Below are 22,229 nucleotides of genomic sequence, written 5' to 3' on the forward strand. Positions count from 1 at the left end.
CTTCTAGTCCCCACTTGGGCCATGAAGCTCACTGGATGACTTCGGGCCAGCCATTGGCTCTCAGCCTAACCTATCTCAGAAGGTTGTTTTGAGTATAAAATGAAGGAGGAGCAGAAGGACCATGTAAGCCATCTTGGGTTCCTTGCAAGGGTAAAAAAAAAAGTTGGGATATAGACTTACTTCAAAGTCATTAAGTGTGAGTGGCAACCCTTGCAACACATAAAGAAATACATAAGGATGGTACACTTCAATCATTGTGTTTAGCTGAAACAATAGACTGAGATAGATTGCAGTCAAGCTCAAAGTTCACTCATACTTACAACATCATAAAACGAAGATCTCTCATGTTAACTTAAATACTACCGCAACAGTCTACGGCAGCTGTTAGCTTTGCAGATTTAAAAATGGAAGATTTCCCCCCGAACTACTTTAGTTTCCTTTCCTTTGTTTAAGCTTTCAGTTTGGAGTGAAATGTAATGCACTGGAGCTGATTAAAAGAATCTGCACTGTGTGGCAAATATGCCAAGAGAGAATAAGATATATTATCCATTAGTCACTTTTCTGTTGAATTCTAGGGAAACATTCAGGCTTCGCTGGTGCCAGGTGACAATGTTTCCACTGACAATTCAGGCTTACCTAGTTTGTATCAACAACACAGGATGCATGGAGGCCATTGAACGCTGGCTTGAAATCAATGCCCACAGATGTTTTAAGGCAGCCTTCCCAAAGCTGATGCCTTCCAGATGTTTTGGACTACAACTCCCATGAGATTCCTGACCACTGGCCATGATGGCTGGAGCTGATGGGAACTATCTTCAGAGCTGTGTAGAAGAAGGAATTCCAGGCAAACCACAGATGCTGAGATTCCCTTTCTACAATTTAGAGACGTCTTCTTTTGTATCAAGCCACCCTACTGTGGGTGAATCTGTGCCTATTTTGGAAGCTGAAATAGATTCAGAGGTAAAGAAGTATGGGATTTAGCTATTAATGATAAATTGACTTGTAATATTAAATTGAGAAGAGGTATAGCTAAAACAAATGATTTTGAAGGAATTTGGAAACAGTTCCTAATATTTGTGTTTTTTAAGGGAAGTGGGAAGCCACCAGCAGAAGAAAGTATGAGATTTTGGAATCAGGAATGAGATCCCAAGGTGGGGGGTGCACTTATATGTTATGTTTGATTATGTTATATAGATATTATATCAATGTTATTCAACATTTATTCAACATTTATGTAGTATGTTGTTTCTTTAACTGTATTGGTGTATGTTTAAGTATTGTAGAAAAATAAAAATTATATATATAAAAAATAGAAATAGATTCAGAGGGAGTCAGGGCTTATCTGCCAAACTGTTTCAGCGCACCTCATTTTCTTTAAAGTGGAGACACTGCTAAATTTGTAAACTGGGATGGAGGAATTCTGTTGGAGAGCCACTCTCTGCAAGAAGTTTATTTTTGTGTGCAACTACATGGCAAGTTTGGGTCAAAAGGCTTCAGTCAATGTATGGTGAATACTTTATTATCCCACACCGTCAGCCTATATGGTGTTGTGCTATCATGAAACAGATATTGCAGGAGCAATCAGGAATGGATCCCGTAAGACTATTCATTAGTGTACAGTGTTTATTACTTTCCCATAATTTGTGGTCAATTCCTCTGACAAGACAGAATTCATTTCGAAATGAACTTGCATTTAAAACTACATTAAAAGGCAATGAGCTTAAACATTACAGTAATAGCCTTGCTGATGCATACTCTGAAAGGACATGCACAATTCATAATCTGAAGACTCTGTACAAGGTTCTCCTCTTTATATGGACTCATAACCTTCTTCGGAGCACAGAAGGGAGAACTACCACATTCAGACTCCTTTTACAAAAAGGCAAATTAAAATAAAACATAAAACCACCAACTAAATATATTATCTCAGCCAGTTTCCTTCCAATTTTGATTAGCCATACATACATACACACACATATATATATATATAATACACAATTAAGGAAAATATACATCCCCAAATGGTAAAATAGTGCCCTCTTAACAACAAAAGAAACACAAAAGAGACAGTATAAAAATTTCATTTGAGAAGACCACACACTGATTTCAAAGTGTCTTCAACGCCAATAAGAAAAGGATACACACTTTTTCCATTTAACCAAACCCCTTCAGTAAGTAGTCCATGAGAGATTTCTTCACATGTTCACATGGTTTAAAAAAAAAAAAAGCCAACACAAGACTGGAACCTCTCTCCAATTATCTCTTAGGTCGATCTATGTCATCAATAGCTGCTAATAGTTTCTGCTTTGCTTTTTTGTTGATGTGAGTTCCCAGACAAACATTCACCAGATTAGTCAGTTGCTTGGTGGAATATTCCTGGCCAAAGAAAGCAAATCACATTTTACTTCCAAACAAACAAAATAAAGGTTCCCCCCTCTCCAAAAAAAAAAAAAATGTAGTACATTTTTAAAGAAAAATAAGTAATTTTTTTTTACCAAAGACAGAACCTGCTTACTTCTAGATGAACTACTGAAAGCCAAGTGTGAATACTGTTTGTGGCAGTGAAGCTTCAAAGGACATTTGGCTACAAGTGTGACAGATTATAATGGGAAAGCACTCACAATTTTAGTCAAATGCTGGATGGAATGCAATTCCATGAATGTTTAAACATCTTAAGGTATCTCAAATTTATTTTCCATTCTTCAAGGAAAAATATGTGACACTGGTTAGGACTAAAAACAACTATGAAAACACACTAAAATATATATGTTGTTTCAACAAATCTATTTTCAGTGCTTCTGCTCACATTACCAATGCACATAAAGGATTTGAGTGCAAATTAGTAATACTGTATTGGATGAAAATAAATGTGAATTTTGTAGGCAGTATATAGAAAAAAAGTAATTGTTAAATCCTACAAAAGCATTGAAATGAGCTGCCTATTTAAACAGAGCTCTCTCTTCCTTTCGACACTGCCAGAATGTTTGAATGATTATTTAACAGAGGTAAAGCTTTCAACGTTTCCCTTGGGTAAGGGAGAAGGGTGGAAATGCTCTCAAATTGGGTTTACTCAGATCCAAGAAAAGCAAATGTCTAACCAGATGGCGAGTAATCCAGAATCACGGAATCATTTGGAAGTTTTTTAATTGCAAATGTATCGTTCCAACCAGTATATGGTGAGCATGAAGGCGACTCCAACATTATTGTTTACAAACTGTGAATGAGGGATGTACAAAAATAGCGCGCACACACACATACACACAAAGAGTCCCACATCTAACATTAACTATTCAGGTTCTGGCATAGGCTATTTGGAAAAAGAAAAGAGGCTACAACAAGATTTGCACCTTATGCTTCTGAAAACTTTTTGGCTTTTATTATCCAAGGTTAAAAAATATATATGCAAAGACAGGGATTAAAATTTACAGCTTAATTTTTGACTTGCGCTCAGATGATTAATCGGTGACCTTTGGTGCGTCTGTGCACTGTTTGCCTCAGAGGTCTCGTTGAGTGAGAAAAGCTAAACACAGTTCTGGCATATCCAATTCATTTGGTTTCCAAGGCTCCTTTGGTGCAGCAGATGGTGTCCTTCGTAGCCTAGTACCACCCAGAATCTCTCCCCAAGCACATCATCACAGGCACATAAAATGAGGAGCCCAACCATTTCTTTGGATGACTACGCAATATGGTTTGTATAATTTGCCAGCCACAGAATAGGCTCAGAAGCCTTTATGCCTACTAAGTTCAACACACTAAACCATGCTGAAAGTCTCCCCTCTCCCCCACCAGTAGATACCAGTGTAATGGGTGGCTCCAAACTCCAGGAACAAGTCTCCTAAAGAGGACTGATTAAGTCTTATGCCAACAGAAGACAGATTCATTTTCATGAAGCCATTTGAAGGGTTAGACAAGAACTGACTACATGGGCTATGTTGTTGCTTCAGGCATACTCCCAGTCCCCACAAATCCCATCCCATGAGAGGTACCAAAGATGAGTCCTTACCCTGTGTTCCTTGATCCAGCGTTCCATGTCATTTTCCGTCAAATAGTACGCTTTGATGTAGGTCTCAACAAATTCCTTATCTGGAATAGGTCTAATATCTGTGAGCTTCTCCAGCTTCATTAGAAATTGCTGGAAGTCCAGCTGCATCAAGGCACGGCCCTCATTGCTACACTTCTTGACATTCGCATAACTAAGACAGAGAAGCAGGAGATAACGAAGTGCTCATGGCTGCCTGGCAGTTACTTTGATGTTCTGATCTTTGTAGACCATTCAGTGTAAGGTGCAGTTAAAAGATACCAGGGAAGCGTTGGTTGCTATTGGAATACTGTTTGGGACAGGAATGGTTTAGCTCCTGAGTGTGCATCTAGGGAGTGAATCTGGAATGTATTTCAACAGTCTAAAGTGATGTTAATACTTGTGTATTTATAAATGTCTGCGTAGCTAAAAAGTAATATCAAAAACAAAAGGAGGAGAGCATCAAAGCCAGGTCAGAAAAAAGGAGAAACAGGTTCTCAGGATGCAAATAATTTATTTTCAGGAAGACCAATGTATTTCGGCCTATACTTTATTCAAACACCTTCCTCAGGGGATTGTTAGAAAATAATGTCTGCAGAATTCCCTCTAGCAAGGTAATTGTCTCCTGTGATAATCTATGGTGAGGAAATTCTGCAGACATTATCTTCTAACAACCCCCTTAGGAAGTCCTTTGAATAAAGTACAGGCCGAAACGCGTTAGGCCTCGTGAAAATAACTTATTTGCATCCTGAGAACCCGTTTCTCCTTTTTTTATGACCTAAAAAGTAATGTCAGAAGAAGTCTGAGGGGCAGCAGTTTTCCCCCAGAAACAAAATGAAGAGGGAAGCGTTTTCACTAACAAATAATATCCTCACCAATGTGCAGCAGGTATATGCTTCAGCTCAGTTCACGGACTGTATTAATAAACAGTTGATAAACTGGTGTTATTACTGTAGAACTTGCACAGAACTGCAAGACTATCAACCTCAAGATTAAGGTAGAACATGCTCAATCCCAACACCTCTAAACTAGAGCCACGTCATCCAAATTTTAGGGCATCATAAGAAAAGAGCTGTGGGTGAACCATGTGCAACAGATCTTTTAGATTACAATTCTCACTAGCCACAGCTAGCACGGCCAATTGTGGAGAATTATGGCAGTTGTAATCCAAAACATCTGAAGGGCCCCAGGTTGCTCCCCGTGGATTAAGGTGTTTCTCTTTGGAACGGGTATCATCATCTACTTACCCTTCCACAATAGTTCTATTAGCTAGTCGTATACAGTGTTCCCAAAGAATATTTGACACTGGCAATGGAATACGTACTCTCTTCGAAACCTCATTCATCCTCCTGTTAAACTGTTCAAATTCCTAATAAAATGTAAAGGACATATTAGTCACGTAAGCACAGCTAAGCAGAGGTGAACCACCAAGATAATTACTTTGAACCACCCAGAGAGCTTTGGCTATTCAGCAGCATAGAAATGAAATAAATAAATAAAGTACAGTCACACAATAAGAACTGTACAAATCATAAGAAATGATCTCATTAGAAATCAACTCATTATTTATGGTTATTATGAGGATTGCCACCAGGGTCCCAAATCATCTAGAATTCAGTGGCTGAACTAGATCTTGGTTTGGAAACTGTAGCAAAATGGGGGGAATGGGGAGGGTCGTAGAATTCCATGTTGGGATCCATATGGGTTGGATCCTATCTCACTCCAGGTCACATTAGGAAGCTGCCTTATACCAGGTCAGACTCCATCTAGCTTAATATTGTCAACTGTGACTGGCAGATGTGTTCAAGGGTCTCAGGCACAGGCACCAATTAAGTAGTTCATAAATTTGGTTCATGCTGTGCTGGCCTGCCCAAATGTGGAAACATCCTGGGTTGCACTTCTATTGGGAACTACAGGTCTAATGCTGCTGCACAAATGTGGATACCAAGTAAATGCAGATTAGTACTGAACCAGAAGCAGCAGGATTTGTCCATCCCTAGTTGAATTATATAAACTTCATTAAATGCATACATGCACATATTCTAACTATGTTTCTTTTACAGTTGGGCATAGTTGAACATTGGATTCTATGTCCCTATAAGTTTTGCTTTCGTTAAGCATTAACATGGGAAGTATTAGCCTGGACTAAAAGCCTACATGGTAGCAAATGAAACTGACCAAGACATATGTTGACTATTTGGCAAAATTAACCCACATATCTCACTGTCCGTGCCACTTGTCCAAGAAATGCAAAGAAAATATAATACAAAGGTTGCAACCCTATGCACAGTTACTAGGGAGTAAGCCCAACTAAAAGCAATGGGACTGACTTCTGCGTAAACATGCTTAGGATTGCACTCTTAATGGACTAATGTTCTTAAGTAAGTCTGGGAACACTGAGGTTCTTTAGCAGATTGACAGAAACTCATAATGAAATGGAAACTAAAAGACAGAAGGAAATGACAGCAGATTACTACTCAAGGTCAATCTGACCAGATCCTGGCAACACTGACTATTAATTAAATTAAGTGTGGCTTTTCTTCTCTCTGTGCTGTCATATGTGACAGGCTTTCACATTCCCAACTAACAGAATTCCAGAGTGTCCTTGTTCAAGATATATCCCAATTCACGGCCTGGAATGAACTCCTGTGAACGCCTTTTCCATTCACTGTTGGCACGTGACTCACAAGCCTTCAGCTTTAATAATGGATAAACAAATATGCATTTTTTAGCTTTTACAAGACCAATAAAAAACTGGATGGAGCAGAGCATCCGAGTAAGGATGTGTTGCATGGAGTACAACAACAAAGCAGTTTCAGAAATAATTTCTCCCTTTGTTAGGTCATTTAAATACAGAGCAAGAAAAATATATTTACTTTTAAAAGGGAATCTACATAAATATTGTGTTGCGACATGATTTCCTTTACATCCCATTTCACATTTGCCATTAGAAGTAGCATCTGTTCATAATCAATTGCTTTAGCAGCTACAATCCAGTATATAGGTTTACGCAGTTCACTGGCTGTTGAAACCGTCTGGAAGACAAAGTTAAACAGAACTTAGTTCAATTAATAGCATTTTTCTTACTAAGGTAAAAAATCATTAAAAAAAAACACACAACACATCATGCTGTGTGTTGGTATTGTCATTCATGAAAACAACTATGGCCCTGTTCAGAAGACACCTTAAACCACATCTTGCCTTAACCACTGTGGTTTAAGGTATCTTCTGGACAGGGCCAGTGAATTTGTGCAAAATCCTGACCTGTGAGTAGAACTGCTGAAGAAAAGGTTTCTTGGCTGGAGGCATTACAGCGTCAAGATGAGATTGGAGGTGCTCAAACTGTTCAGCTAAAAATACCCTGAGAAACAAAACAGAAAATCCATTGTGCCCAACCCAGATACAAGACATTAGAGAGAGAGAGTGACTGTTTTGCAGCAGACAGACAGTGAAAGTATGAAAACCTCAGCTTAAAACGAGAAGGATGTCAATATCCTATCTTGCAGATCCAACACCCAAGTTCTCCTGTGATGGGCACTAGCTTAAATGGCTTTAAAGGAGGATTAGTCAAATTTCAATGGATAAGTCTATCAGTGCCTACTAGTCAGGATCAAAGGTGCCGTGCATGAATACCAATTGCTGGGGAACAACAGCAAGAGAGGGCTGTTGCCTCCATGCCTGCTTGTGGGCTTCCCCCCATAGGCATCTGGCTGTCCACTGTGGGAAACAGAGACACTGTCAGAGCTGGGCTTTGGAACCCAAGACCAGGCCCCCACACTCAGCAGAATGAGCATGAGGGTGCCCAGACATAGTGGGACTGGCTTGCCACATTTTAAAATAAGTGAAGTAATACATAATATATCTAAAAAAAACTGCTCCCGTAGGACCATTAGGTTCACAGTCTAAAATTACCTAAATGGTGGGGAACATAATGCTAAACTAGATAGACTTTCAGCCCAATTCAGCAGGGCTGTTCTTATGTTCTTAACTAATTTCCCTTTTGAAAGGAAATATGCACTCTGCGGGAAAACTCCCAATGGTGCCAGTGCTTTATCTCAGTTACAAAGTATTGGCAAATCATTTCTAAATTAAAAGACTGTCTCGTTTGCTACGGACATGCGTGCACACACACACACACACACACACAGACACACACAAATCTAAATAACATATTGAAAGGAAGAGTTTAGAAAACTAAAGAGAAATGTTTGGCAAAGACAAGCGACAGTTGGCAACGCTGTTGGCAACACAATCAAACAACTGCGAATAGCTAGAGCAGCTCAGGCATTTTAGGTTGACTGAAATGGAATGGTACTCTCTCATGAGGATGTGAGCCATGGCTCAAGAGCAGGTCTAATACTACTCTTATTTCTCGTATTTAAATGCTCAACTCACGCAGACCTTTGTGGTAGCTTCACTGTTTTCTCCTAAGAATAAGAGATGCCTTTAGGTCAAAGGGACCCAGAAGTGCAGAGAAGGAAATCATTTTAAGCATCTGCTAAGACAAGAAGTCTGGGCTCTAAGATGTTTTGGTACAGTATGCGCTACAAACCCCTAGTTTAACCTTGTTAAGGGTATCACTTGGAGTCTGTGTTGTATCAGTTATGATTTTGTGGAAGCTGCCTTGAGAATTTGTTTGAAGGGCAGGATAAAAATCCCCAAAACAATACATAAATAATTCCCATGTCATATATGTATTCTTGAAGATTCATTAATTTGATACTGAGTGTTCAGTACAGGGTATATTTTCTCTTCTCACTCCCTTCTTCCTTCCTTTGCCTTCTGTGCCCTGTTAGATCTTTCTTGTACTTCACACTACCTTGACTTTAAGCTGAAGAAGAAGAAGAAGAAGAAGAAGAAGAAGAAGAAGAAGAAGAAGAAGAAGAAGAAGAAGAAGAAGAAGAAGAAGAAGCAACAGCAGCAGCAGCAGCAGCAGCAGCAGCAGACAAGGAGGGGGAGGAGGAGGGGGAGGGGTGAAAACCATCATGTAGACTTTAAAGTTGAAGTAACTGTTTAGAACTTAGGTGTGCTTAGCTAATGTGTCATGAAGCATATATCACCAGTCAAAAGGTTCCCTGCTCTCACACTGCCACTGGCCACAACTATACATTCAACTTAGATTTCTGTTCCTAGGTATGGTAGAGGAGGGCCTTGTCTCTTTCTTCTATCTGTTTTCCTTACTTCCAGTGAAGACAGACTTGTTCCTTTTTATTTTTGTTTTGTGTGGGGACTTATTCGGCCTTGCATGCCATGTCATCTTACTTTGCAGTCTTGCATCTTATACTACCATGCTGTCTTGTTCTGTTTGCTATCTTCACTTAGTAAAGGTTTTATTTTTATTCTGGTATCTGTGTCCTCTCACATGTAGGCTTAGCACAGTGCCTCCTTTCTGTGAGATTTATCCTTGGAGAGTCAAATAAACCAACAAGCTATTGCAATTATTATTTGGAATAACACTCCCCCTTGCATCAATGCCACTGCAGAAAGATGAACCACTGGCACGATGTGTCATGGCTACTGGTAGAAAGCTAGTACTGTGGAAATGGCCTAAAGTGGTTTAACAGAACAATCGCAAGGGAAACCTAATCAAAATTAATTAGGAGGTGTCCAGAATAATTAGTTGGTGTGTCCTTGCATTTGCTCTCAGGAAGCAGAAGGAAAGGTGGGTTGACAGTTCTTAACGCACAAGGATTCTGTGGCTACCACTCTCTCTGCCAAGCCATACAGAGTGCTGCCTGTTGTCAAGACGACAAGTTGACTGAGATGTGGGATTGGAACTTTCTCCTTTCTTTCTTCAATGGCAGTCAGAGTTCCAGCAGCATCCGAGGAGACCTCCTGCAACAACGAGGAGAGGAGGAGGGGTTAGAGCAACTGACACATCATGAGCAAAGCTAAGGTATTAAAGCAATAGAAACGGGCGCATCTCATTTCCATTCAGCTGGATATAAATTGCAAAGTAGATCCTTCTGGGGACCAAAGTTCAAAACACACACACACAGCATTGCTTCCATTTTAGTTTCCAGCAGGCAGACCGCAAGAACTCACACGCTTCAATGGGCTTCTAACGCAAGGAGGCCTGAGATGTGAGAAGCATAATTAATAAGACAGCTCCCCATCTCCAGAGGTAGCAAAGTTAGCCTGTGCACTACCACTCACAGGAACCTTATACTATTCAATTTCAATCCGATAGCTGGTTTACAGATAATCAAGGAATCCATCTTCTGAGCTATTACATTTTTACATTTCACAAGCACCGCATATATATATATATATATATATATATATATATATATATATATGCGCGCATTTATTTGCTTTTTTTAGCAATTGCTTCTTGGCTTTGTTCTGTAGATATTCCTATTTTTGCTGAACTCTCATTTTCATGTTATTCAAATGAATACTTAGAGAAACCTGACTGGAATCCATCCATCATAGCTGATGAAGATTCATCATGCACTCGGGTACTCAATGGTTCCCCATTGCCCAGGGCAAATAAAATGCTTGATGTTGTAGGAAATTAGTATAAATAAGTTATATGAAACTGCCAATATTACAGAAAGAAAAGCTTTCGGAACAAATAAAATAATGCTTTCCTACAACATGAGATGACTCAAAAGGTAATACGATTGATTTATAACAGTAAGATTTTGATAAAGTCAACCACCACCTTTCTTTTTACACCTACATCCACAATTAAATGGAAACGCAGATCAGATTGAAAGCTTCCAAGCATGTCTTATTTTCTAGATATACTGCTGAATGTGCAACCGAAGCAGATGTCACATAGAGACCCATTTTAACCACTGTTTTGACCATAAAGAATGGATATGGTGGGGATCCGAATTGCTGCTTCATTCCACAATCGCCTAGACTCCCCCAATAGTTTTCTTAGAACTGTTTTTTCTTTGGATAGCAGATGTCACAAGGCCACATTACAAATTCCTTTCGAGAGTTTCCACAGGACTACATTAACGTGTGAAGAACATAAGCGCCAATTACTAGCGAGAGTCAAAATCCTCAGGTATCCTAGAAAATTTGACTAAAGTTCCACCAAGTGGGCAATATATCAACCATACTTCAAAAACAGCAAAGGGATAAAAGTGAGGGTGACATCAGACAACTCTTACAGCAACAGGTAGAGTGACTGTTCAATGGAAGAGGTTGGATGTTTGTTATTCTCTATGATGACTATGAATGGAAAAACTCCCATTTAATGAAACATAGGGTCCTTTCAGATTAGGGTTCTTATCCTGCAATTCCTCTGCCTTATTCACAGATGACATCACCTTAGACTTGTAGCCCCCACCCCCCCCAGGGTTTTACCACTGCTTCTTTCATCGCTTTTCTTTCAACACAAAAAATCAGTTAAGAAAAGATTGAATAGCTCTACAAGGTCTTGTTAGGGTTAGGAGCTTTCTACCTGGAAGTACTACCAGATTATAGGGCTGTTTGCCCGTAACACTAAACTACTGTGGGTTAATTTCCTCATGAGGCTTAATGGAACACTCCAGCCACCATTTTGAATATGCAAGGGGTGGTGGTGCATGTATAGCTTGCTGTGCCATGCAAATTTGATGTCACAGGTTGTTTGAGGGGGTAAACAACCCTCAAACAGCCCATAATTTGTTTTAGAGTTATTTGAGGATCGTCTATCCCTTCAAACAATGCACAGTGATGGGTTCATATGACACAGCCAGTGTGGGTGCCCATGGGCACCATGTAAAAACAGCACTTGCAGGTGCCAGCACAACTTGACACAACAGCCCTCATGGCTAAATTAAGCCATGGTGGGCTGTTGTGTCATGCAAAGTGAGGGAACACCTTCTGGCACAAACCTAGTGAAACCTAGCAAACTCAATGTTCCGCCATGCAGGCTTGAATCGAGAATAACTGGGCCTGAAGATTTAATTGCTTTAACTTCTAGATTTTCCCTCAGCAATATATATGCGACCTTCTCTTAGCAACTATATTTTCCGAAGTATTTATTGCAGCAAACACCTCATCAAAAGCAATGCTTTGCTGTCTCTCCTGCACATTAAGAAGATGGAAAGCTGTGCCCTATAAAAAATAACATTAAAGAAAAACACATCAAAGCATGCAAGGGGAATAAGAAACAAGCAAGGGATTCAGGACAAAGGGATGGTTGCTGGGGAAAGCTCGCCAGGGAATCTGTGCCCAGAGACAGCTCTCTTTGTTCCATGTCAGTCAACTTTTAAGCTAAAAGGATATTTATATATTAAAAGTAGAATGTAATTCATAACGAAACACCTTTCCAGTGACCAGCAAATCAGTGCAAGAACATTTGGTCTGCTCATGCATAAACACAGGCATTTTAAAAGAAAAAAGTGAAAATTCAAAATGAAACAAAAAAGTAATAAAAGATTATATTAGAGAGGGAGGGAGGATTCTCTATGGCCAGTACTACATTTTGTAATGTTCAGTCCATTCACTGTTTGTATTACATACACCAAGAAACAGGTTTGTGAAAAACGGAAGCCCAGAGTCAAACGGAAGATTGTAATTTAAAATACGGCAGGGGTGTTTTGTCCTTGGTGGATTCAGGTTCAGCTATAATTTTCGTACAGCAAGCTGGGCCACTGTGAATAAAATCATGAGTTACACTTATGCCTCCGCCCGTGAGATTGCAGCACATGCTTTTGTGATGAAAAGAGGCAATGTTCAAGCTGTTCCTTCCTACTTTACTAGGGTGACCATATGGAACGGAGGACAGGGCTCCTGTATCTTTAACAGTTGCATAGAAAAGGGTATTTCAGCAGGAGCCATGTGTATGCATGCAGCACCTGGTGAAATTCCCTCTTCATCACAACAGTTAAAGCTGCAGGAGCCCTGCCCTCTTTTGTATCTGATCAAGAGGGCAGAGCTCCTGCAGCTTTAACTGTTGTGATGAAGAGGGAATTTCACCAGTTGCTGCATGCATACAAATGACACCTGCTGAAAGTCCCTCTTCAACGCAACTGTTAAAGACTCAGGAGCCCAGTCCTCCTTTCCATATGGTCACCCTAACTTTACTGAACTTCCCCCAACTTGCACTGCAGGGAGATGCTATGCATCCTACAGTCTTAATTGATAATACTGGGACTCACACTGTCTTCTGTTAATATTTTACTTAAATATTATTTTACTTATTCCATTAAAAATCTGAAAGGGTTCTCTCACCCCCTCCAATTTTTCTTCTTTGCTCCTTGAAACTTTGTATCACAATGAATGCCCAAACTTTATATCAAAGTGAACGCCTCAAATTTAGTCTCGGTCAGAAGGGAAAGAGGGTGGTTGCTGATCTTGTGATTCCATTGGAAAAATCAGAAATTGTTTCGTCTCTGGGGTTAGACACAATTCAATGGAGAATTCCAGCTGCTGAGACAATTCCAGGGAGTGGGCAAGTTGCTGAGCATGCCCTTGTCTCCTTGATTGCTTTCTCCATGGGAAGGAGGAGTTATTACACCTTAGATAATGTACAAATCCTTTTTGGAAAGATTTTCTAGAGCTACACTGTTGGGAGAGCTAAGTTTGCTATTACAGCCTCCGTGCTTCCTCTTCCCATCTCTGCAAGGTCCCTACAGGCAACAAGGGTCATTCTGAATGAGGCATCATTCCCTGGAGAGAAGTGAAGTTTGGTGGTTCTTTTCCTAATTTACAGTTGATGGTCAGAATTCAGGTGCTAACATCAGTCAAGTTTGGGAGCTTCGTGATGCTGGGCAGGAATGCCACTGAGCCTTCAAACCCATGACAGCAGGAAGTCTATGACTAAAGAAGGGATTGCATAGTGTTCATGAAGAGGGTAAGGCAGGACCTTCACTCTAACTGTAAAGGACTTTGACCGACAATAAACCTTCCTAAAGAGCTCCAGCCATTTTGCAATTTTGAAGTCATAGACATGTCAAGAACACCATGTATGTTTGTTTATTACATTAATATCCCGCCTTTCCAGTATGCTGCCCAAGGCAGTATACAGGATCCTCTTCCTTTCCATTTTATCCTCATAACAACTCTGTGAGGTTGGTTATTTATTTATTTATTACATTTATATACCACCCCATAACCAAAGCTCTCGGCGGTTTACAAAAGTAAGTTAGGCCCAGAGACTAGCCCAAAGTCATCCAGTGAGCTTCATGGTCAAGTGGGGACTAGAACCTGGGTCTCCAGAGTCCCAACCCTACACTCTGAGCACTATACAACACTGGCCCTCTAGTAAATAAGCGACTCAAACTTTAAATCAGAGTACCATGTTGTTTGAAGGTCTCTCTGCTCAAGCTGTCCTGTGTGATTGTTAAGGCCGAACTCCCTCCCCAAAAGAGGAGAGGTGCTCATGGACACGGTCATCACCCATTGATTCTTTTACAACTGTGCTGAAAGGAGGCAAAAGTTCACTTCAATGGAGTGAGCGCAATGCTTGCTGAATTGGCTTCATTTGCCTTCAGTGGAATCAGCAAGCAGCCAAATCTGACTGGTTCTGAAACTATCCCATGATCCCCAATTAACTGAGACTGCCCATGTGACTAGGAGAGAAGGAGAACACAACCATTTTTTGAAAGTAGAAGGAGGAAAAATGTGTCAAGAGTAGTAGCAGAAAGGGGAAACAACGGCAGGGATCAGAAAAGGTGTTGGAGATGCCAATACTGTATTTCTTCGATTCTAAGACGCACTTTTTTCCCTAAAGTAACAGCTCTAAAAATTGGGTGCGCCTTAGATTCGATGGCGCCTTAGAATCGAAGAAATACGGTAATTACATTTGTCGAGTCTGCAGCGGGACAGGCGGGGAAAGAGGGTAGGGGGTGAAGAGAGAGAGAGAGAGAAGGGAGTGGAGAGAGAAGCGGGGGGGGGGAGAGGGGCAACGTCTTGGAGCATCTCAAACGTTGCCGCTGGGAGCCGGCTGGGAGGGACCCCAGCTCCGGCAGGCCAGCGAGCTTCCAAAGAGCTCGGCCTCGCCTCTGTTAAGGAGATGGGAAGCAGAAGAATCACCTGAGCAGCGCTGGTTGGGCTCTTGCTATTTACTGTGTTATCTGTACAGCACCATGTACATCGATGGTGCTATATAAATAAATAATAATAATAATACCCCCTCCCGTCCGTGTGAATGGTGCAGACCAGCTTTTGAATGCATGTGTGGCTGTCCGTTCCCAGGCAGGGGACGATTGGTTCCTGCTTCCCATTCATGTAACCTGCCTCTATGCGTGTGCGTGTGGGTGCGCGCGCGTGTGTCTGTGTCTCGCTCGCTCCCTGTTCCTCTCCCCCTCCGCTGCGTGTATGTACCGTAAAATTGCTTTGCTGGCTGATTGGAGAAATTTATTTTTTCTTCGAATCAAAGCTTTTTTTCCCTGTTGGTGGCACTGAAATTAGTGTGCGCCTTAGATTCGATGGCGTCTTACAATCGAAGAAATACGGTAATTTTATTTATTTATTTTTATTATTACATTTTATCATTACAACATTCTCACAGATTTATATATATTAGAGAGAGAGAGGTCCTTTGAACCAAAATATATATTGCTCTGTGTCCCCATACCCCACAATCAAAACAGGAGAACATTCATTGCAATTCTGGCAATAGTGCTCTAAGTTGACAAATTGATAGGATATAGAGAGGGATAGGAAGAACAAAGAAAGGTTTATTATATCCCCATCACAAATAGAACTCCTAATAAACATAAGTCACTGTCCCATCATGTACTGAGAACATGAACTGACGATCTGACCCTCGATGACATTTTGCTTCTTTAGAATATCATTCGACACGTCTACAATATCCATATACTAAGAAACATTTTGTTTTAAGACAGCAAAGGGCAGACAGGCACTGAAGAAGGCCTTTCATTATCCAGGTCACATTTGTGCCTTTAAAAACCAATAAAAGAAGGAGAGGGGAAAATGCTTTTCTGTCTCAAGTGTTTCCCTCATTGAAAAGAGTGACATTTCCTTCTTTCATTTTCTCCTTCATTGAACAGGAAAACAAGAAGGACCTTTGAGCCACTGTCAGGTTTACAGGTGCCATTCAGGAGAAGGGATTCAGCAGCTTTTATGAAGAATTACTTCTGATAATCAGAGAGGAGGAAGACAGATCATTGACTGGTATGTTATAAAGGATTTTAGAGGATGTAATTTTCTCCACTGGACACAGGAATATACTTGATGAAGCACTCCTTTGCAAGTCTAGCAATATTTGTATTCCCATCACACATACACACACAATTACTGGTGAGCCCCATAATCTCTCAGGGCTTGTATTGGTTTAGTGTGTGTGTGTGTGTGTGTGTGTGTTGTTTTTTGAGCCAACTATGCCATGGGTTTTACACAAGATGAATTCCCAAGTATATAAATCCACTCCCAATTTGGGTCTGCTTAGGTTATGAGTCCACAACAGACATAGTTTTACATTGCATTACACAGATTTATGATTCAATTTAAAAAACAACTTTCAGTTTAACACATTTTGTTAAGAGCTTTCCATGTTCACTCAAGTTCCAAGGAATTACAGTTATTAAGCGCCATGGCCTTAATTAGAGCTGTTAGGGACCATGCCCATAACAGACATGTTGTTTAGGCATGTTATTTAGGTATGTTATCCTATGCTGTGGCTAGTTCCAGTTTCACCAGTACTTTGGAGCTAGATGGCTGTAAGTGGCAGAGTGGAAGATCTAAGTCCAGATGTGTCTGTTTACTGTGATAGATATATCTAGTCTATACAACTTTATTATTTATTTATTTATTTATATAGCACCATCAGTGTACATGGTGCTGTTACCATTCTACATTACAAGCTTCCATAGTCACTGACAACCATCTAGCTCCAAGGTAGTGCTGAAGCTGGAACTAGCCAAATCATATATTTCCATACCATGTTGGGCTGGTTGGGTGGGAGGGAGAGTTTGATAAAAACTACCGCCACTTTATGGTAGTATTAGGACATATAAGTACATAGTAGACATTCCCCCTGACCTAGCACAACAACGGTTTCCCAAAAGATGTTGTACAAATGGAGAAACTGGCCCATAAACTCCAGCAAAGTCTAAGAGAAAGAAAACAGACAATACCTGGTCACTTGTCAAACTTCCAACTCATATAAATAAGTCATGTCTTACCTTTTCTACTTCAAAATTAGCACAAATCATTCTCAAACCAACCTCTCCTACAAAACGAAGTTTCAGATCAATCTGCTGAGCCATTTTGAATATAAGCCACAGAACCACCACCCCCTTCCCTACAATTTCTTGTTAGAATTGTGGAATGTGATTTCTCCGAATCAACCTTAACATAGAGCCATGACTGTGGCCCTATAATGAGAAATATTCCTTTTATCTTTACCCAACTATTTACACCAATATAAGCTGTGGTTTTCCCCTCTTAATCTTGGGAGAAGTACTCAACCAGCTCAAACTCTCAAAGTAAGAATGCATAAGGATTCTGTATTGACTACTATCAAGGGCTAATAGACATGATTACTACAGCATATGCTACCTCTAGGAGTAAAGGAAGCATGCCTCAGAATATCAGCAGCTAGGGAAACACAAGCAGGATATCCTGTTTCTGAGCTTCTGGTGGCCATCTGATTGGCCATGGTAGGAACAGAAAGCTGGACTAGAGAGGTCTTTGGCTAAATCTAGTAGGGTTCTTATGTTCTTAAAATGTGAATGTTTTCTCACGTATAACAGTGAATTCAGCTTAACCTGCTCATAGTTACATGGGCATGGAAGATTCTTCTGTATACCACAGTCCTAAAATGCCTACCCAGAAGCAAGTCTCACTGAGACCAAAGAGGCTTACTTCCAGGAAACTGGGCATAGTATTGATGTCCTAGAAAATTCTATTTTAATAAGTCAGCAGATCTGAACCTATGTAAAACTAGGGTCACACCAAGTTAGTCTTAAAATTGTTGAGGACATAAACAAGCCAAGTTCAAGTTCACTGGTGGGGAATTTGGGGGATTTTATTTTATTCATTTAGGGGTGTGTGTTTTATTTTAAATGGGCATATCTTTACAAGACTGCATGCAAATAAAAACTAGTCCCTTGGCCCTCTTACTGATGTAAGGATAAAAGATGTTCATATTGTACCATTACAGATAACCAGGCAATGGCTATATTTGTGTGTGCGTGCATGTGTCGAGAACGTGTAGTTTGGCTCTTATTCTATGGCAATAATTTGAATTTTTCACTAGGCCATTTTTTGTTTCGGCAAGATTTCAAATTATATATATATATATATATATATATATATATATATATATTGCTCTTCTACAAATCTTCCTGCCGAACAAGAAAAGTAGACTTTGTTACTTTTTGAAAGGCAAATTATATCCAGCCCTGATAATCTAAAAATGTATATCTGCCTTCTCAAAGGATATATCCTCTATTTGCATGCTTGTCAGTGCAGAGCCATAAAAATATACAAGCACAGGTACAGAAACTAATCCCTCACGCTTCATGGTGATGGATGATGTTAATTAAAACTTTACTTACTAACTAATGCTTCCCCTGGGCAAGGGCAATTTTGCAAACCAAAATGTGTCCTTTTCCTGCTATCTGTCTTACCATACGTTGCCTTTAAATTTAATATGAAACAATCTAAGAAACAGAAAAGTTTATACATGCTCATAAGGACTCCACTGAGAACCATGGCCTTTGCTTGAACTCAAATTACAGAACGGCAAGTGTTTTCACCTGTATACAAAACTGATGGGTTTCTGGTTAAATAGCTGGATCCAATTCAGGACGTAGATTCAGAAAAACTGAATCTACATCCTGTCGAAATAGTAATCAAGTTGTAACTGCTGGTGCCATTTATGTTGCTTTCCTTAACTCTGTTGTAGTCGTTTAGTGTTTTCTATTAAGGACAAGTGTGGTTTTTCACTCGTGGTCCAAATTCTTCTACACTCATTAAGCCAGGTAACATAAGAAGAGCCCTGCTGGATCAGATTGAAGACCTATCTAATCCAACACCCTTATCACACAGTGGCCCACCAGATGTCCTCCTTGTGGTCATCCCATGGGCATGAGTGCAAGAGCACCCTCCCAATCATCTTCCCCAGCAACTGGTATACAGAAGTGAACTCTCTCTGATCCAGGAACTTGCCTTATTTAAAGCAAGATGAGCCTTCTTAAAGTTAATGGAACAATTCAAAGTCAACACTGAGCAAGAAGTCATCCAAAATGCAGTTGGCTGAAAAGGTAACAGCCAGACATCATTGCCAATGAAAGATTTCTCAGAAATTAAGGAAGATATGCACAAATGTATTCCAGAGGGGTGGGAAGTGATTATGGTAACTTCATGGGGTTTTTTTAAAAAAAAACATCCAGTCCATTACCATGCCCAGGCACTGGTTCAGAACAGCCACCGCCTCACCTGGGTTTGATGAAAAGGAAAGGTAGAGCTGGGTCGTCGCACACTCCCTCTTCCCCACTCCCCATGTATACAGTGAACATGTCAAGGCAAAACAAGGGAGCAGAAAGCATACTGTGAAGCATCAAGGAGTCTTTCACTACAGCAAACAGTCTGTATAAAGCACCAGCTTTAGCCTTTTCCATCTGTGGGAAAAGCTGACCAATATCTGTCTTTTATGAGCTGTTTTCTCCAGTAAACATATATCATAGAAGTTCACCGCAGTAAAAACAAATTAAATAAAAACAAATAAGATTTTCTATCACATACACAAAAGGTAAGGGCAATTTTCCCATTCCTACCTTTGGGAGTCCATCATTCTCTGACAAGCTACTCTGATTACATATTAACTGCATTCATATTTTTTTTTATGTCTTAGATATAAAACTGTGCATGAGCTGAAACACAATTGCCCCATTCAGACCTCAAGATAAGCCAGGGTTCCAGAGAATTCTGGCTTATTGGCATCAAGCAACCATGCTGATTTCTGCTTCCCAATTGCTCCCATTTGCCCCACCCCTTGTGTGGGGGAGCGACAAAACAAACCACGGATTCTCAGTCCATGGTTTGTTTATTGAGATGTCTGAACTGGGGATTCTGGCTTATCTCTCCCTGTTTCTGAACTCTCATTTCAGGGGAAGGGCACACACTCTTTTGTACGGCCCCTGTTAATCCTGCTCGATCTCTCGGCGGCTTTTGATACCATCGACCATGGTATCCTCCTGGATCGACTCCGTGGGATGGGCATCGGAGGCCCTGTTTTACAGTGGTTCCGGTCCTACCTACGGGGTCGTTTTCAGAGAGTAGCATTGGGTGACCAGTCCTCGGCCTCCTGGCAATTGAGCTATGGAGTGCCGCAGGGCACCATCTTGTCCCCAATGTTATTTAACATCTATATGAAGCTGTTGGGAGCGGTCATTAGGGGATTTGGAGCTAAATGCCATCAATACGCTGATGACACGCAGCTCTATCTCCCTGTGACAACTGAATCAGGTGAGGCTGTGCAGGTCCTGGACCAGTGCCTAGACTCAGTAATGGGCTGGATGAGGGCCAATAAACTGAGACTGAATCCTGGCAAGACGGAAGCCCTGTGGGTGAGTGGTTCCCGAGTCCGGGAGACAGGCTCATTGCCTGTTCTGGATGGGGTTGCTCTGCCTCTGAAAGAACAGGTTCGTAGTTTGGGGGTACTCTTAGACCCATTTCTGTCGTTGGAGGCTCAAGTAGCTGCCACGGCTCGGAGTGCCTTTTACCATCTTTGGTTGGTTCGCCAACTACGGCCTCTCCTGGACAGGGATAGCTTGACCACGGTGGTACAGGCATTGGTAACCTCAAGATTGGATTACTGCAACGCGCTCTATGTGGGGCTGCCCTTGAAGCTGCTCCGGAAGCTGGAGCTAGTGCAGAATGCTGCAGCTCGGCTGTTGTCTGGAGCTGCCCCTTTCCAGCATGTAATTCCTCTGCTGAGGGAACTGCACTGGCTGCCTATTCGCTACCGGGCCAGGTTTAAGGTCCTTGTACTTGTGTACAAAGCCCTAAACAACTTGGGACCAGGATACCTGAGAGAGCGCCTTCTCCCTTACCAGCCTGCCCGGTCACTGAGGTCATCCGAGAGCTTGCTCTTGGTGGTTCCACCTAGATCCATCCTCCGATTGGAATCCACCAGGGGAAGAGCCTTCAGCGTGGTGGCGCCCCTCCTGTGGAATTCCCTGCCTCTGGAGGTCAGGCAGGCGCCAACCTTGTACTCCTTTCGGCGCCTCCTGAAAACATCTTTATTCCAAGAAGCCTTTCTTTAACATGCAGCCTTGGATTTCTGTGCTGTTGTTGTTTTGCTTCTTTTTAAATTTTAACTGTTTTATTCTGTTTTTATTTTCATTTTACCTAGTACACCGCTCCGAAATTTTTTCAATGAGGAGCGGTATATAAATATTCTAAATAAATAAATAAATAAATATTACGGTCTTAGAATTCCAGCTTCGATGGAAATCAAATACATTTCCAGCCCTCATCGCTTGAAAAGATAAGCTTGAAAAAAGATAGTGAAAACTGGGGCAGCAGCCAGTTTCCCATCCTTCATCTTTTTCAGAAAATTCTTTAATTAAAATTCTTTAATTGAACTTACCAGATCAATCAAACTCTCTTGTATTCTGTTCAGGGTGGTACGAAGCCTGCTACTGCTGAGTCCCAGTCCCGTCGATTCAAACTGTAAGCAAGAAGAAATTCTAAACAACACCATTTGGATAGAACAGAGATAAACCAAAGGAATTTTCCAACTGGCTCACACCCCAGTATCACACTGCATCAAAGCTCATCATGACATTGGCCCCATTCAGAAGACACCTTAAACCACAGCTTTAACCATGGTGGTTAAGCCAGAAAGCCGTGCTGTGTTCAGAAGACACCTTAAATCATGGCTTTAACCATGGTGGTTAAGACAGAAAGCATAATTCTGAACACAGCCTGACTTTCTGGCTTAACCACTGTGGTTAAAGCCATGGTTTAAAGTGACTTCTGAATGGGGCCATTTTAACCAAAAACCGGGGAAACTTAAAACAAAGCAAAACAGAAAGGTAGTATCAATGCACACTTAATGCTGCATGCACATCTAAAAAGACAAAGTGACTTCCATACACTAGAATGACCACACACAATTCATACTGACACAAGAATTATCCTCCGTATTAGGGGATAATTTCCAGAGTATTTTATATTGCTTCAACATGGTCACTTTGGGACATAGGAAAACCATGGGATTTGCATTCTTCATGATAATGACATCAAATGACACTGGGTATGTTGCACACCGAAAAGCTCATTCATT

At 40.9% G+C, this 22,229-nt stretch overlaps 1 protein-coding gene across 2 annotated transcripts in view; it reads right to left on the reverse strand.

The window, feature by feature from the left end:
- Nucleotides 1-2,219: 2,219 nt before the first annotated feature.
- Nucleotides 2,220-22,229, reverse strand: part of VPS50 (VPS50 subunit of EARP/GARPII complex) — an 86,303-nt gene continuing 66,293 nt past the window's right edge. For both annotated transcript variants that reach the window (XM_063126663.1, XM_063126654.1), the window contains exons 22-28: nucleotides 21,531-21,611; nucleotides 9,705-9,853; nucleotides 7,283-7,379; nucleotides 6,895-7,053; nucleotides 5,266-5,387; nucleotides 4,004-4,193; nucleotides 2,220-2,376 (exon numbers count right to left, since the gene is read on the reverse strand). In XM_063126663.1, coding sequence (XP_062982733.1) covers nucleotides 2,257-2,376; nucleotides 4,004-4,193; nucleotides 5,266-5,387; nucleotides 6,895-7,053; nucleotides 7,283-7,379; nucleotides 9,705-9,853; nucleotides 21,531-21,611 — 918 coding nt within the window. In that variant the 3' untranslated portion in view covers nucleotides 2,220-2,256. The remainder of the gene's footprint in view (nucleotides 2,377-4,003; nucleotides 4,194-5,265; nucleotides 5,388-6,894; nucleotides 7,054-7,282; nucleotides 7,380-9,704; nucleotides 9,854-21,530; nucleotides 21,612-22,229) is intronic.

This window comes from Elgaria multicarinata, chromosome 1, assembly GCF_023053635.1.
Source record: "Elgaria multicarinata webbii isolate HBS135686 ecotype San Diego chromosome 1, rElgMul1.1.pri, whole genome shotgun sequence".
NCBI classification, from domain to species: domain Eukaryota; kingdom Metazoa; phylum Chordata; class Lepidosauria; order Squamata; family Anguidae; genus Elgaria; species Elgaria multicarinata.